At 62.3% G+C, this 16,294-nt stretch overlaps 1 protein-coding gene across 3 annotated transcripts in view; it reads right to left on the bottom strand.

Moving 5' to 3' along the window:
* Positions 1–849: 849 nt before the first annotated feature.
* GRM4 (glutamate metabotropic receptor 4) overlaps positions 850–16,294 on the bottom strand; it is a 35,508-nt gene continuing 20,063 nt past the window's right edge. Inside the window, exons 4-11 of one of the 3 annotated variants that reach the window (XM_082069408.1) lie at positions 15,158–15,293; positions 12,798–12,952; positions 12,452–12,592; positions 8,776–8,976; positions 8,036–8,172; positions 6,734–7,669; positions 2,306–2,552; positions 850–1,658 (exon numbers count right to left, since the gene is read on the bottom strand). In XM_082069408.1, coding sequence (XP_081925534.1) covers positions 1,609–1,658; positions 2,306–2,552; positions 6,734–7,669; positions 8,036–8,172; positions 8,776–8,976; positions 12,452–12,592; positions 12,798–12,952; positions 15,158–15,293 — 2,003 coding nt within the window. In that variant the 3' untranslated portion in view covers positions 850–1,608. Of the gene's footprint in view, positions 1,659–2,305; positions 2,553–5,578; positions 6,320–6,733; positions 7,670–8,035; positions 8,173–8,775; positions 8,977–12,451; positions 12,593–12,797; positions 12,953–15,157; positions 15,294–16,294 lie in introns of those variants that run through there. The other 2 variants (XM_082069409.1, XM_082069410.1) reach the window with 2 other exon arrangements.

Below are 16,294 nucleotides of genomic sequence, written 5' to 3'. Positions count from 1 at the left end.
AAACCACGCGGAACAACGGGACACGTGCAGACCACAGGGTGACCGCGCTCCCGCAGCGAGCAAGCGCGGCCACCCCCGCGCCAACGGCTTTTGCCGGAGCGCAGGAACAGAAACACCAGCAGCAAACACCCCAAACCTCCCCTGCGCAGCTGCAAACAGCAGCCAGCACCCCAAAGCAGCTGCAAACACCCCAAAGCAGCTGCAAACACCCCAAAGCAGCTGCAAACACCCCAAAGCAGCTGCAAAGCAGCTGCAAACAGCCCAAACCTCCCCTGAGCGGCAGCAAACGCCCCAAACCTGCAGCAAACACCCCAAACCCCCCCAAAGCAGCTGCAAACGCCCCAAACCCGCAGCAAGCACCCCAAACCGCCCCCGAGCAGCAGTGAACACCCCAAACCCGCAGCACACGCCCGGGCCCCGCACCGCACGCACCTCCAGCCGCTCCGTCCCAGGGCAGGGCCGAGCCAGGACAAACCGCCACGCCCGCAGGAGGGGCAGAGCTGCCTTTATTAGCTGCGAACTCGCTAATTAGCCCAGGTGGTCCTGATGGGGACGGTGGGGGTGGAGCTGGCCCTGCCGCTGGAGGGGGGTGGGGAAAACCCCGCAAAATCCCGGAAAATCCTGGAAAAGCCCGGCAAAGCCCTCCCTGGCCCTGCAGCCCCAGGCTCAGCCCGCACCCTGCGGAGAGCGCAGGAGGAACCGGAACCAGCCTTTTCTGCCCCAAACGCTGCCCCAGCCCGAGCGCTGGGGATGCTGAGCCCTCGTCCCCCCGTCCCGCACCCAGGGCCACCCAAAACCTCCCCGGGTCACCCCGGGACCAACAGGCACCAAGAGACGGCAAACGCTGAGTGCAAAACCATGGTCTTTTATTAGAAATCTCCTCGTATAAAAATGATCATGCTCTACACAGTCATCGAATGATTCAGAAACATCCAGGCACTGAACTTGGTTGGTTGGTTTGTTTTTTGACTGGTCGGTACATAAAGCAGACATATTTCAATCCATATGGTCATCACATACATGAATCAACCACCTATAGAAACCAGCACTTTGAACACAGTCTAGGTTTTATTTCATTTTATTGTGTTGTCTGTTTTTTACTTCGATTTTATGTATTTTTATTTCTTTTTCCTTTTTGCAACATCTAGAATTTGGAAGGATACGGGAGAGTGAAGAGGGACGGAGGAAGACAGGAGCAAAAGAAAACTGAGGATTAAAACAACCCAAAGAGAAAACAGAAGGTTCCGCACGACCACAAACAACCTCACAAATTCCAGAAAAGGGAAAATGGTGGGTCTTTTTTTTCTTTTTTCCCAGGATACAGAAAAAGCCCCCAGGAGCTGCCGGAGCGCGTCCCTCGTCGTCCCGCGCGCCCCCTCCCCGCGGCGGCGGGAGGCATGCATGGCGCCGGGCGCTCGGGCGGTGCTTTATTTGTCGTGGTTTATTGTTTCTTTGTGTGGTTTTTGCTGCTGTCGATCGCCGTGGTCCCCGGGAGCTCAGCCCAACGGCCCCGAGCGGGTGCCCCGCTGCCCTCTCCCCGTCCCGATGGGGACCGTTCGGTGCCCCCGGCGCGGGGCAGCGGCAGCTCCGCGGCTCCGGCTGCGGCCGCTAAATCGCGTGGTTGCTGTAGCTGACGTACGTCTGTTTGGTGGCCAGTGCTGGAAAGAGAGACAAACCCCACATGGGCCATCGCTGAAGTCCACCCTCCGGCATCCCCAGGGTGGACACGGGAGGAGGCAGCACGAGGCACCAACGTCCCCTTCGGGCGGCGCAGGGGACGCCAGAGCTCCCCCTGCTCCCGGTGCCTCGCTGACAAATGAACCTTGCGTGCTTTCAGACTGCTGTTCCCAGATAACAATTAGATAGGCCATAAGAAATTAGAGCTGACAGAGCTATTTGTTAGCCGCAATGTTTCCATAGCCAACCTGCCTGTATCAAAGCCCTGTGAATTATTTATTCTGTTGTTTATTTAAAGATACGTGACCTGCCGGTGACAGTGACAAACGGCCCCTCGGTCCTGCGCTGACACCCCCGTGTCCCCCGTCCCGGAAATGCTGTTTGGTCTCCCTCCCAGTGATGCTGGAAAGCAGAAACTCCGCTGGTACATGCGGAACGTTTGTATTTCTCCAGGGTTTTCTGCAGATTTAGCTCAAATGGGATTTCCCGTCTCAAAGGGCCTCAGCACCATTGGCTCCAACCTCTTGCAAGGCTCCAGTTTTGGGGACCCAAGCACAGAACAGGCACGTGCCCGCTGTCCCGGGGTGTCCCCACACATGGTCCCCAACCCTCCGGGCAGTCACGGTACCTTGTGTTTCCAGATTCTCGCAGAGCTCTGATTTGGCCTCTCCATTGGGGCGGAAACCTCCTTTCTGAGAGAACTTGTTGGACATGGTGGCTGCTGTCACCACTGCCTTGAGGCTCCGCTTGCGCTTGGGGACGTTCTGCTCCGGGTGGAAGAGGATGATGTACACCTTGGGCATGTAGAGCATGCCCAGGGACACCGAGGCACTCAGACTCACCGAGATGGTGAGCGTCGTGGTCTGGATGTACATCTGCAAGACACAAGGGCAGAGCTGAGACCCAGCGCGGCTCTGGGGACACGCAAAGGGTCAGACCCAGCGCGGCTCTGGGGACACGCAAAGGGTCAGACCCAGCGCGGCTCTGGGGACACGCAAAGGGTCAGACCCAGCGCGGCTCTGGGGACACGCAAAGGGTCAGACCCAGCGCGGCTCTGGGGACACGCAAAGGTCAGCAGGGAAAGGCGAGGAAACGGGAGAACATGGAGCGTTGTGGTTAAAGAAATGAAGGGGTGGAGAGCCAGGGCTGGACATGTTGGCAGAACTGGACCTTAAACATCCGACTTGACTTGTTGCATGGGTCAGGGTGCACATGGAGCGGCCTCTGGCTCGTACTCCAGCCTCCCCGCACCCATGGGTGCTCCAGCAGCAACCTGCCCACACCCCAACCCCGAAACATCCCCGAGCCGGAGCCCCCGCGCTCTGCTCCCCCCGGCCTCCCCAGCACCCCCAGCGCCGCAGAGCGGGAGCCCCGGTGCCGCGGTGCCGGGCACAGCGGGGACACGCGCCCGGGGCCCGGCTTGGGGCGCCCCCCGCCCCCCTCGCAGGTAATTCCCATTCCCCAGCTGGCTCCTGCGCCGTTGTCATGTAAGTCACATATTACACACCAACGTTGCCTTTCTGCAGTCAAAACTAATTTCACGCTCACTGTCCAGGACTAACAGTGACAGATGTTTTGCAAAATGAAAGCCCATTAATCTGACTGTAGAATAATCCATTTTTCTACGGAAAGCGTTTGGCAGGCTCCTCGCAAGCCGGGGGCATCTGAAGCAGGCGGCAACAGGAGGCAAAGAGACGCCTTCCCTCTGCCCATCCCCACCTCTCACCTGAGAACAGCACGGGAGGCCGGGCAGGCCCCTCCGCGAGCATCCCAGCTCCATGAGCAGCTCTGCTCCGTGAGAATCACTGCTCCACCAGCATCCCAGCTCCATGAGCATCTCTGCTCCACCAGCATCCCTGCTCCACCAGCATCCCAGCTCCACCAGCATCCCAGCTCCATGAACATCCCAGCTCCATGAACATCCCTGCTCACTGCACAGGGCTCCATCCTCTCCCTCCCCTTCTCCTTTACCAGCCGCTCACTCGTTGGGTCTCTTTGGGCTGAGCGAGGGGGGCTCTGGGTCTTCCCAACCCAAAAGAAAAAAAAGCAACAGAGCTTGTTCTGAGTCACCTGAAAAGTTTCGTTTGTCCCCAGAATAAAAGCTCTTGCTGTCACATGTGCTGGTTTGTTTGTTCCACCTGCTCCCTATATGCACGCAGAGTCAAACTAGGCAGTTTTTGGAAATAAAAATGTCATTTCATCAAGGAAAGTCAAAACATATCTCTGTGCCAGAATATCTGCTCTTTTTTTTCCTGCTGGATCTCCGCAGGCGTCCTGGGCTGGACGGGACTGAGGGCGGCGCTGGGACACCAGCCGGACCCCCGAGCCCCGGCCCGGGGACCAGCACCAGCACGACACCCCAGGGACTCCTGCTGCTCCGCAGGCGCCTTTGCGAGGAGCTTCAATGCCACCAGCCACCTCCACATTCCTGCCTCTGCAGCGGCTCCCACCCGCGCCCCGGCCTCGGGGGCGATTCGGGAGGACAGCTGAGCCGAGCTCAGACAGACGGTTCCCTTCTCGCTCCCCCCACGCTCGGGGCTCCCGCTCCCCCAGACCCGCTGGCAGCAGCTCCAGACCCCCGCGCTCCCCCCGTTTCTCAGCCCTCCCCGAGTGACCCAGGACAGTCCCCAAGCCGGGCTGTGCCCAGACCTGCCCAGGGCTGGCTGAGCCGGGCTCAGGGCTCCGCTCTGCACCGCCTGCGTTCATCCCCAGCGAATCTCTGCCGTCCATTGGCAACCCCTGCTCCAAATCAGGGCCTGACCCAGCGACGAGAGGTTTCTGCACCACCGCGGGTGCCGGGGAAGGGAAAACCCGCTCAGCCGGCGCCGCTAAACGAACCACTGGACAGTCCTGCTCGTTCCTTCTCCTCTCCCTCTTCCCTGGCTGAAAGCAAATGTGATAAACAGAGAACCAGACAATGACACCGCTGTTCAGCTGCCGCCTTATCAGCGCAGGAAATTGTCTCTTTCTTCAGATCCTCTGTTATTGCTATTTCTGTAATCCGCTGGGATCGGCAGGGATAAGAGGCTCTTTTGAGAGAAGGCTTGGGGGACTTGTTATAATAATATGCCACCTCCATGCAAAGTTGTAGGCACGAGGTGAAGCAAAATAAAATAAAAATGGAGATTTTTTATCCAGCTCCTCCGGACCGTGAGGCAGCCTGGGCCGCGGGCTCCGGGAGCGGGGGCGCCGGATGGTGTTCGGAGGTGTGGGGCTGCCCACAGCATCCTCTGTGGGGAGAACAGCCCGGCCGACGCTCCTGGCTGTTCCTTCCCAGCCGTGCGGACCCGCGGAGCCCAGCGGGGGGACCTGGGGACACCCCCGAGCATCCTGGGCAGCACCAGCACCTCTGCAGGCAACACCAGCAGCCCCGTTCTCAGCCCAGGGACGCTCGGAGCCAGGTCCCTGTGCAGGCTGCGTCACGGCACCCTTTGGACCTTCTCCTCCCCAGGACTGCAAACCAGCAGCTAAAGCATCCAGGCAGCCCCGAGCGCCCGGCTCCTGCTCTCGCCCTCCAGCGCAGCTCAGTCCTCGGTCCAGCGACGCTCGAGCTCCCGTCCCGCGGGGGCACAGCTGGAACCCCGCAGCCCCCAGCTGGAACCGCAGGGCCCCGGAGCCGCCCGGCAGCGCCGCCGCAGCAGCGGGCGCTGAGAAAGAGCTGCGTCCAAGGGGAGTTGGGAACATCACTTTTTCCGCCTCTAATCAGCTTGTTAGCAGCCTAATAACAGAGGAGCCCTGCACGTTACAAGCCCCCGAAGTGAGGCGCAGCCTATTGTCGAGCTGCTGCTTGACAGCCAGCTTTCGGCAGCCCTAAATTATCCCATGACAAGCTGCAGCGAAGAGGTGAGCAACCTTGCGCATAATCTACAATCATTATCATTTCCATCTTTATTACCCACAGTATGCCGAGCACATTAAGGAGACTTTAAGGGAGCTTTTGTTTTGCAATAATTTCTTAAAAAACCTGCTTTCTTGTTAGTATCTCCCCTGCCATCTCATCAAAATGGAAATGCTGCAAAAGGCTCCATTTATTTCCCTTAATTCTCCTTCACACTTCCAGCCAGCATGGGCTTGGTAGAGGCGTTTTGGTGAGCACCGGTGGAAGGTGCCCGCGCAGCTCCGGCTCCGACGCTCCGAGCTCTCCAGGACGCGTGTCCAGCGCTGGTGTCCACAGCAAAACAGGTCCAGGGCTTTCCCAGCAAACCAGCCCTTTTGCGGTCGCTGTTTCCCAAACCCGGGGCTCCAGCGGCTCAGAATCGCGGGGACACGCTCGGGGAACCGTCGCAGTCGTGATGGGTCCGGGAGGGACAGCGGGTCCCCCGGGGACTCCGGGAACAGCAGCCCCCGGTTATACTTGTCACAGGCAGCTGCGGGCTGGCACGCGGGAGCTGCTGGCGTTCCACATCAATGCGATTGTTTCGGCTGGCAGGCCAAGGTGATTTTCGTCTCATTCATGAGAGTTTTTCCGCTTTGCTCTCACTCTCACTTGGGCACAGAGCTCCCCAGGGCTGGCCTGGCTCCCGCGGGCAGCGGGACCACCCTGCGCGCCCCCCGGGAGGCCGAGGAAGAGGAGGAGCGCAGGCAGACGGGTTGTCACAGCACAAACCCACCGCTGGGATTATCTGCCCCGGCCTCGTCTTCCCTGGGTGCAAAGTCACGTTCGGAGTCACCGGGGACGCTCAGTCCCCAAAGCCCCAGCGAGACGGAGCCGCCCGCTCCCCCAACAGCTCCGTCCCGCCCTGCCCGCTGCAGCCGCCCCGTCCCTGGTACCGTGTTCCCAAACACACGGGTGTTAATTAAAATCACAGCAAACCGGTAGCTGGGTGAGGAGCCGCGAGCTGCCGCAGCCCCAGCGAGGGGGGGACGCGCCGGGGCGGCAGCGGTCGCTGCTCCCGGCAGAGCAAGAGGTTTGGAAACCGGCCCTTCCCGCCGCGCTGCCGGATGGCGGGAGCGCCCAGCAGCACCGTCCTGGCTCAGGACACGCCGGGCTCTCCCAGCCCCGTCCTCGCAGCCCACGGGGCCACCAGCCAGACCAGACCTCGCCCCCCCCCCTTACCTTTTCCGCCGACTGCGACGTCCCAAAAAATATAGGGATGAAGGCTAACCACACAATGCAAGTAGTGTACATGGTGAACCCGATGGGTTTGGCTTCGTTAAAGGTCTCCGGGACCCCGCGGGTCTTAATAGCATAGACAGTGCAGGTGACCATGAGAAGCATGCTGTACCCGAGCAAACAGATGAGGGAGAGGTCCGAAATGTCACATTTGAGGATGCCCCGGGCAAAGTGGGGGTTTGTAGTCCGCTGGTCCTCGTAGTCAATGACAGAGTGGGACGGGTCCACGATGAACCAGATGCAGACGCCCACGAGCTGCAGCGAGATGAGGCTGAAGGTGATGACCAGCTGGGACGCGGGGCTGATGAACCGGGGGGCGCTCACCGACTTCTTGCCCTGCTCGAAGATGCGGTAGATGCGGTTGGTCTTGGTGAGCAGGGCGGCGTAGCTGATGCTCATGCCGAGCCCGAGGAAGATGCGCCGCAAGGAGCAGGTGCTCAGGTCGGGCTCGGCGATCATGAGGAAGGTGGTGGCGTAGCAGAGGAAGATGCCCGTCAGCAGGACGTAGCTCAGCTCCCGCCCCGAGGCTTTGACGATGGGCGTATCGTTGTAGCGCACGAAGGTGACCACCACGAAGAGGGTGGCGATGATGCCCACGATGGCGATGAAGACGGGGACCACGGCCCAGGGCGAGCTCCACTCCAGCTTGATGATGGGGATGGGGGTGCAGCTGGTGTGGTTCTCGTTGGGCCGCTCGTTGAAGTGGCAGCGCTTGCAGTGGAACTCGTCCAGCTGGTACTGGTACCCGTCGCAGCGCTCGCAGTGCCAGCAGCAGGGGATGCCCTTCACCAGCTTCTTCCTCTCGCCTGGCTTGCAGGGCAGGCTGCAGATGGAGCTGGGGAGCTGGCTGCCCCCCCCCGGCCACAGCATGCTGTCCACCTGCGGGGGAGACCCCACAGCCCGCTGAGCCCCGAACGCCTGACCCCCACCATCAGCCCAGCATCGGGGGCACGGGGGACGCCCCACGCTGCCGGCGGCCGTGCTGCCCCATGCTGCCCCTCGCCCCATCCCGCGCAGGACCCAACCCCCAGCCTGGGGGGTGAAGCTCCATTGGCCTTTGGGAAGATTCTACACCAGAAACCCAAACCAAAGTCCATCCTTCCCTGGAAACCTCCCCCGCTCTCTTCTGGCTTCTCCTCCCTTATTGGAGCTGCGAAGTCGGATGCCCAGCCGGGTTTGCTACCCCCCCCATGGCCTCGGTGGTGCAGGGGAACCTGCGGGACGTCCCCCTTGGCCCAGCCTCACCTTGAGGTGCAGGTGGTCGGTCCATTGCCCGATGACTTTGTACTCGGGAGTGGAGTTCCTGATCTGGTACTGGTAGATGTCGTAGCGCCCCGGCGCGTCCCCGTTCTCGTTGAACGTCACCGGGGTCCCAGCAATGCCTGCGAGAGAACGAGGGCTCAGTCCCGCAGCAGCGCGGCCCCGGGGGACCGTGTCCGAGGGGCCTGCGGTTCGGTGCCCCCCCTCGGCGCGGGGTTTCTCGGTGCTGGCGCTGGCACGAGCTGCCGGGACGGTGCCAGCGAGGGCGCAGCGTGGGGGAAGCAATCGGGGAGGAGAAAACCCGCCCCACGGCAGAGCTGGTGCAGGGAGCCTGCGGTGCAGACCCACCGGCCGCCCGGAGCTCCCCGCGCCCAGCGCTGGTGCACCAGCCGGTTTACGGCTTCTTCTAAACAAGGGGCAAAAGCAGCTTTAAAGTTAAATCAAGTGAACTGTGCAGATAAGCACTAATGAAAGGAAGGAAGAGAAAAATCAAGCAAGAGGGAAAAATAAATAAAAGAGACACTACAGAGGAGATCATGGAGTTCAGATAAATAAGAGTAATAAGGAGGACAAGACAGAAAATGTTTATTAAGGAGACAGAGCAGAGGCAAAGATGCGTTTCCGGAGATCTGAAGACAGACAAGGAATGAATTGTGGGTGCTGCTGTGAAGCCAGAGCAGGGGACAACCGGGGACACCCATCTCGCCACCCAGGGACGGGCAGACCTGAGAAGTTGACGCTGCGGATGTACTTGAGCAGCTCCACGCCGTCCACCGGGTCCATGCGGGGACACAGCCCCACCTTCCCGGGACAGAGGTTCTTGTGCATGTTGTGCAGAGCGTGGCCCATGGCGTAGACGGCGTCGATGACAAACTGCACCTTGCCCTCCTGCTCGTACGAGGAGTCCTGCCCGATGCGCTCTCGGTCTGCGGGCACACACAGAGCGGGGCTGCAGCGCCCGCCGGCCCGCAGGGGCGACCCCGCTCCCCCGGGCAGCCCCGACCCCCAGCCCCGGGCCCAAACCACAGACCCCCCGCCAGCCCCGGCGCCTCTTTCCCGGAGCTGCGCCAGCTCAGTCTCCCCGGCGGCACCACGGGACGGCCCACAGAGCGCCCATCACCGCCCGCGTGTCCTCTGTCACATTCCCAAAGGCTCCCGTCACCCCGCGCCCCTCGCCACCCCCGGCCACCCTCCCACCCCGCCGACCCCGCCGCCCCCCCGGCCATCCCGGCTGCAGGATCCAGCAATTACCCGTGACAGCTGCCTGCCTCTCCTGTCCAACCGCCCCTAATGGCGCTAGAAACACATTAATCATTCAGCAAAAGACACCGATTAACGTAGCACGCTGTTAATTATGGCTAAGAAAGCATCTCCCACGGGGCGGTGCCATGACAGAGAGCCGTGGCCTCTGCACCCGGCACGGCTGCGGCACGGCCGGCACCGCCAGCCCGCGGCTGCTCCGGCAGCGGCCAGAGGGCAGGGGCGCGAGCAGCCGGGGGCGCAGCCGCCGTCCTCCACTCTCCAGAAACCCAGCCAGGGGTGGCCAGAAGTCACTCCAGCTCCGCCGCGCCCGCTGCTGCTGCCAGGTGTGATCTACGTGACCGCAGGGCCGGGACCCCGTGGGACGGGGACAGAGGAGGCACGGGGAGGCGGGGGCTGGTCCCCCCGCTGCTGCGGGACGGCGGACGGAGCCGGCGCTGCCGAGGGACACGGCCCCGAGCGCCACATGCCCGAAGGTCCCTGCGCCGGGACAAAGAGCCAAACGTGCCGCTGACAGGGCACTAAAGCAAATTGATAGCGAACTGACCAAGAAGAAAACATGATATCAAGGAGGTGAATTTATAGCCCATCCTTCAAAGTTGTAAAAATGCTTTTGGACTCCGTGGAGATTACTCATGTGAAACCCGTCAAGTTATCCTTTCTTCCGCATTATTGACAAGAGCTATTAATCTCCTCCCTCATCTTCGGGCCTTTCCCCGCATCCATTTCTCACGGCGCAGACAAGCCACTCTGTCTTGTCAAGATAATTACCCATTAAAAAGAGGATGTAATAGACTGTCCCAGCCCCGCCGAGGCTGCTGGGCCCAGGGGACAGGCGGGACCCGGGACTCGTCCCTTCCCGGCTCCTTGGCCTCCCAGCAGACGCCTCGATCCCCACACAGGTCCCAGCAAGTCCAGCACGACCCGCTGCGATAACCGGCTGGGCTCCCTCCAGCTCCCGCGGGCAGCGCCGGCCCCAGGCCCAGCTCTGGCGCCTCGGCCGAGCCGGTGGATGTGCAGGTGTCCCCAGGACTGTCCCCTGGCCACCTTGCCCTCAGCCCCAGCTGCTTTCTGCAGATGGGAATTTGGCTGGTGTACATAGAGGGCAACACAGCTCATTCCTGACACGGATACCATAAATCTCCGCCAAACTCACAGCAGATTAGGGCCACAAAAGGGATGTGACCCCACTGATTAGAATAGCAGGGTCGGGCATCGTTCTACAGGGCTGGTAATTAATTTCCAAGTGCATGACGAGGCTCCGCGGGCAGCCCTCGGGGGACGGCGCCGCCGCCTCCTCGAGCCGGGGGTGAGACGGGATTGGCAGCAACTCCCAGCACGTCCCCGGCGCCGGGTGGGCGCTTGTCCAGCCGCGCCAGGGACGGAGCCGGGGGTGTCACCGCGGGTCTGCGCACCCAGCACGGCGGTTTGGGGCTGGGTGAGCCCGTCCTGGAGCAGGGACTGACCCCCCAGCGATGCTCCTGCAAATGTCTCTCTGAAACGCGCTGTCCCGTCGCGAGGCCGGCAGAGCCCGTCCGGGTGTCCCTGCCTGCCCAGACCCAGCCTCGCTCAACGGGAGCCTCTTATTACCCGAACTACACTGCAAATCCTCCCCCGCTGGCCTGGCTGGGGCACGCAGTGCTGGAAACCAGCCAGTGCCACAAAATACCCAACCCCGTATTAAGAGACCAGAGAGAAGCAAAACAGAACAGGAAAAGAATATGAAGAATCACAAATAAAGAAGGAAAATCCAATCAGAGCTCCTCTTCCCCAGCCCACGTTGCTGCTCCACATCTGTGCACAGCGGGTTGGGCGGAGGAGAGTGCAGAGAAATCACCAGCCCCGCTTCAAAGCCCAGTTACCATCCAGCCCCGCTAAACGAAGGCCGTTAATTAACTCTCCTGGAAGAGCCACAACCCATAGAGCGACCTGTGCTCCCTGTGTGGTCATGGAGCAGGGGCCGTGCCCCGGCCTCCCGCCCTCGTCACCCCACCAGCCCCTCGCTTTGGCTCCCAGGTGCAGCCGCACACAAAGCCATCGGGGGCTCTACCCGCCCCCCGCTCCTGGGACACCAGTACAATTCCCTCAGAGAACAGCCCCGCACCCGACAGTCAGAACCCGAGCAAAGCAGGAGCGCAGGGATCTGCACGGGCAGGTTATTTGCTTTATCGTGCATTATTTCTCCCCATTTATCTGCCAAGCAAGTGTCCAGGAGATAATTTATTTGCTGACAAATTCAGATAATTTAAAGACAGTTCCTAGGACATTTGCCACGTTGTGGTTTCAGCTGCCTCCACTAATACCCTGGCCCTGAAATATTGCTTGTTTCAATGCTGCATTACTATGAAGATGAAGAGATGAGCGGTTTGCAGGACCTGCCCGTACGTTTCCTGGTGCCGGGGATTTCTCAATGCGATCGGGAAGGACAAGGAGCTCTTGGCTGCTCAAGGCCATGGCCACGGGCACGTTTTCCTGCCTTGCTGCTCACCGGGCTCGCACCCGGGCACCAGGCACACGGCTGCTTGGGGCAGCGGCAGCGCTGGGAGCCCTTGCAGGGCCCGAGAGGTGTCCCCGAGTCACCAGCTGAGCCTTTGGGGAACAGACGTGGAAGCACCATCATCCTCACCCTCAGCGGCAAAAGGGGGAAAAACCGCAAATGATCGAACTTGTCGGGCACAGCCAGGTCCACCTGGCCAGCGCACACCGCGGCTCCCGCACACCGCGGCTCCCGGGGGACAGGGGACGTGCAACCGTCCCCGCGCCCCGCCACGCCGCAGCCCGCGAGCTGCCGCCTTATCTGTCTCCAGCCGGTGCCAGGCAGGCAGTAAATCTCTCCCATCTCTCAGTAAACATGTCACCTCCTTCAGCCTCCAGCCGTCACCTCGGCAGCAGCGCTGTCAGCAAGACAGATCCTCTGCTCGCCTTGTTTACGGCATTAATCCCTACAAGCCTCTTTTAGCTGGAAATAGCTAAAAATGCGCAGTGGGGGTTGAGGAGGGGGTTGCGGACCAGGGATGGGGTTCCCCACCTGGAGCAGCACAGGGGCCCCCCAGGGATGGAGGTGATAAGTCCCTGGGATGGGACACGTGCTCAACATGGCCCCAACACCCCTGGTTTGCAAGAAGCCCCCCGAGCTCTTACTGGTGCACTTCTTGATGCTGCTGCCCTTCTTCAGCGCGTGCCGGCTCAGCTTGCAGTGGAAGTTTTCCTCCCAAAACTCGGCAAACCAGATGTTCCGGCGGTTGTTGTCCAGCGTCCTGCTGGAGAAGTAGCGGTCGAAACCTGCGCGGGGAAGAGGGGACAGAGGGATGAACCCCTGGGATGGCAGAGCCCAGAAATCCCCCAGCAGGGGGAAAGGAGGGTCCCGTGGGCCATCGGTGGGGTCTGGGGAAGCACGAGAGCACGGCGGGTTTGTCTGAGCAAAGCCCACCCGGGGAGGACGACCGAGCCCGGGAGAGCTGGGGGAACCCCGAGCGCAGCCCCGTACCTCTGACAGACACCCGCTTGGGCAGGATGGTGACGGAGCCCTCGGCCACCTCCTCCAGGTGCAGGACCGGGGCGATTTTGGAGCCCCAGCTGTCCGAGCCCATCCAGATGAAATGTCCCGTCTGGTTTGCCCGCTTGGCCGCCTCCAGCACCCTCCTGCCGAGAGAAGCACCAGGCGCTGGCGCTCGCTGGGGCACCGGCTCCGTGTCCCCACGGACACGGGGCGCACAGGCCGGGCTCAGCGCTGCCTGCGGCTCCTGCTCCGGGCGCTCAGCACCGGGCACGTGGATACACGGAGCAAACCCTCGGTACGCGGAGCAAAGCGAGCTGCTCGGCTCCCGCACCCTCTGTGCTCCCCAGCTCGGGCACACGGGCCGCTTCTCCCACCTCATCTGCATATTTGCTGACTGGTAATTCAATTTCCCCCTTAATTACCCAACATTAAGGAAAAATAAAATCAGGTTATGCCACAGCAGGCAGGGAAAGCAGCAGCACTGTAGAGCGCATGTGTGTTCTCAGCTCCGATGAGCATTACAAGCTAGAGGAGAGAGCCAGTCAGGGCTGCCAGCGCCCGGGCTTGAGCTAAACTGGGCTTTGCTGGGCTCAACTGGTGCCATTTGGACAGCTGAGCAGCAAGGGGGGGGTTGGAGGTGCCATCCGTCCCGCCGAGCACCCCAGCGCGGCCGGGCCTCAGCGGCACCGCACGGCACAGCTCGGGAACCCCCGCAGGCAGCGGCAGCAAACCCGCCCCCCCCGCCCGGCTCCCCGGCCCCGCGCGGCTTGGGGGGGTCCCCAGCCCTGCGGGGGGGGCCCAGGGCCCCCAGTCTCCCCGTCTCCCGTGCAGCGAGGAGGCAGATTTGTGACTCACCCCCTGCCGTGGGGAGCTGATCATTTCAAGTCCAGATGGTGTTTGAAATGTGTAATAAGGGGAAAAAAACAAAACAGCAGAGAGCGGAGACGGGAAGGGAAGAGGCAGCAAGCCCGGGGCCACGGGCCAGCGAACAACCGGGGAGCCGGGGGCCAGCGAACAGCCCAGGGGGCCGGGGGCCAGCGAACAGCCCGGGGGGCCGGGGGCCAGCGAACAGCCCGGGGGGCCGGGGGCCAGCGAACAGCCCGGGGGGCTGGGGGCCAGCGAACAGCCCGGGGGGCCGGGGGCCAGCGAACAGCCCGGGGGGCCGGGGGCCAGCGAACAGCCCGGGGGGCCGGGGGCCAGCGAACAGCCCGGGGGGCCGGGGGCCAGCGAACAGCCCGGGGGGCGTGCCGGGGGCTCCAAGCTCGGCAGAGCCTCCACACTTTGGAGAGGCCGCGGATCCCCGGGCTCTGCAGCACAAACCTGCGTGAGGAGCGGGTCAGGGCAGCCCCCGGGTCCAGCCTAAACCCAGGCTTACCCAGCGCCAGGTGGGCGTGCGGAAACCGCTGTTCAGGGGATGTAATCCTATTTGGATGGGTAAATGTTTACAAACCCCGGTTAATGGGGCTTGCCATTTACACAGCGAGGTAAATCCCCCGTTTCTCGCCACACACCCGCGTAAATGTCAGGTTTGCAGACATTTCTATTAAGGAAGGAAAAAAGAAACTCGGAGCGTTTGCACAACTGATGTAAACTGATTTAAAATCGCAGTTTACCCACATTTACATAATGTTTGCTGATTAATAAATTAGATACTTAGGAAATCAGGGGTAGTTCCATGTGAATCATTCTGCTCCATAAACAACGGGAGCTGCAAGACGTCGCTTCGCCTGCAGAGCAGCTCATCCCTCGGAGCGCGGCTGCGGCCCCGTCCCGCTGGGGGGCCGGGGGGGTCCCCGAAAGGCCCCAGACCCGCTGGGGCTGCGGCTGCACCGTGGAGCAGAACCAGCGCCCGGGTGCTGCTGCAGCTCCGACCCGGCCGGGAGCAGCCGGCGCTGCCACTGTGGGCTCCAGAGCTGATGGAAAGCGGATTTTCCCCCTTTGAGCTCCGCGTTGCTGCAATTTGGTGGCAGCGACGTGCCAGGCGGCCACTGAGGTCGGCTCTGGGGGGTCAGCCCAGTCCCTGCCGCGCTGCAATGCGTCCTCCCCGTTGCAGACACGCGGCGCCGCGCTGCACACACGTCTGCTGCACGCACGTCTGCTGCACGCACGTCTGCTGCACGCACGTCTGCTGCACGCACGTCTGCTGCACGCACGTCTGCTGCACGCACGTCTGCTGCACGCACGTCTGCTGCACACACGCCCCTGCCGCGCTGCACGCACATGCACACTCAGGCAGGGCTGGCTCCTGCTCTCCAGCTCCTCCCGTTGCCTCCCAAGTCCCACAGCCCAGCACGGAGCACACACCCCAGGCCCGGGGGGATCCCCCCAGCCCGGCCGGCCCCTCGCACCTGATATCGTCCTCGTTAGCGAAGATGATGACGGCCCGCGCGTGGGAGGTCTCCAGGAGGCGGCGGATGATCTTGTCGAACTCTCCCGGCTTGGGCTCCCGCGGGATCTTGACAGACTGGGCCACGCACACCCCCCCTGCGGCAGAGAGAGCCCCGGCACTGAGAGGCCGCCAGCCCCCGGGGACAGCCCCCATCCCGGGGGACAGCCCCCACCCCCGGGGGACAGCCCCCACCCCCGGGGGACAGCCCCCACCCCCGGGGGACAGCCCCCCTCCCTGGGGGACAGCCCCCATCCCGGGGGACAGCCCCCACCCCCGGGGGACAGCCCCCACCCCCGGGGGACAGCCCCCCAACAGGCAAACAGGGGTCTCCCCAGCTCACCTGCACCCCAGCCCCAGCAAGGGGCTCAGCGCCGTGACACCCCCAGAGCCCCTGGCCACCCCGACAGCTCGGGGAGGGGTCTCCAGGCAGCTCCCAGCACCACCCCTCGCCAGCCCAGGACGGGTTTTGCGAAGGGCTCTGCACACGCAATGGGCGAATATCAGCAAAACCAGCATGCAATGGTCAAATACCATCAAACCCAGTGCACGACAGTCAAATACCAGCAAAACCAGCCCCTGGGATGAGGAGACGCCGGGTGCAGCCCCGGGACAGCAGCCTGGCACTGCGAAGGGCTCATTCCCACCCCTGCGGCACCGGGCGAGTGCAGAAGCAGCTAATTAAAACGAGAAGAGGCACAGGGAAGCCGGCAATTGGCAGAGACCCGCGCACGGCTGCCGAGCTCCCGACAGCCGGGCCCGCCCGCTCCCGCGCTCCTGCGGATGCCAACAAAGAGAGGGATGGGAGAGAAAATTAAACAGCGCAAGACCTTCTGGATGTAACTGATGGTCTTGATTTGCATAGTAAATGACACGGCTGATACCTCGCCTGCCACTGAAAGATCCCAGCTTAAGCAAAGGTCAGAGTAATTAGCACATGGCAGCACCGAGAGATTTTCCAGCTCACAGCCCTGGAGAGGAGCCGGGGCAGGGTGGGGACAGGGTGGGGACAGGCCCCCGGGACAGGGTAGGGACAGGGAGGGGACAGGGTGGGGACAGGCCCCAGGGACAGGGAGGGGACAGGGAGGGGACAGGCCCC

This window comes from Streptopelia decaocto, assembly GCF_964273445.1.
Source record: "Streptopelia decaocto genome assembly, chromosome: 19".
NCBI classification, from domain to species: Eukaryota; Metazoa; Chordata; class Aves; order Columbiformes; family Columbidae; genus Streptopelia; species Streptopelia decaocto.
This window is presented reverse-complemented; position numbering and strand designations above follow the sequence as displayed.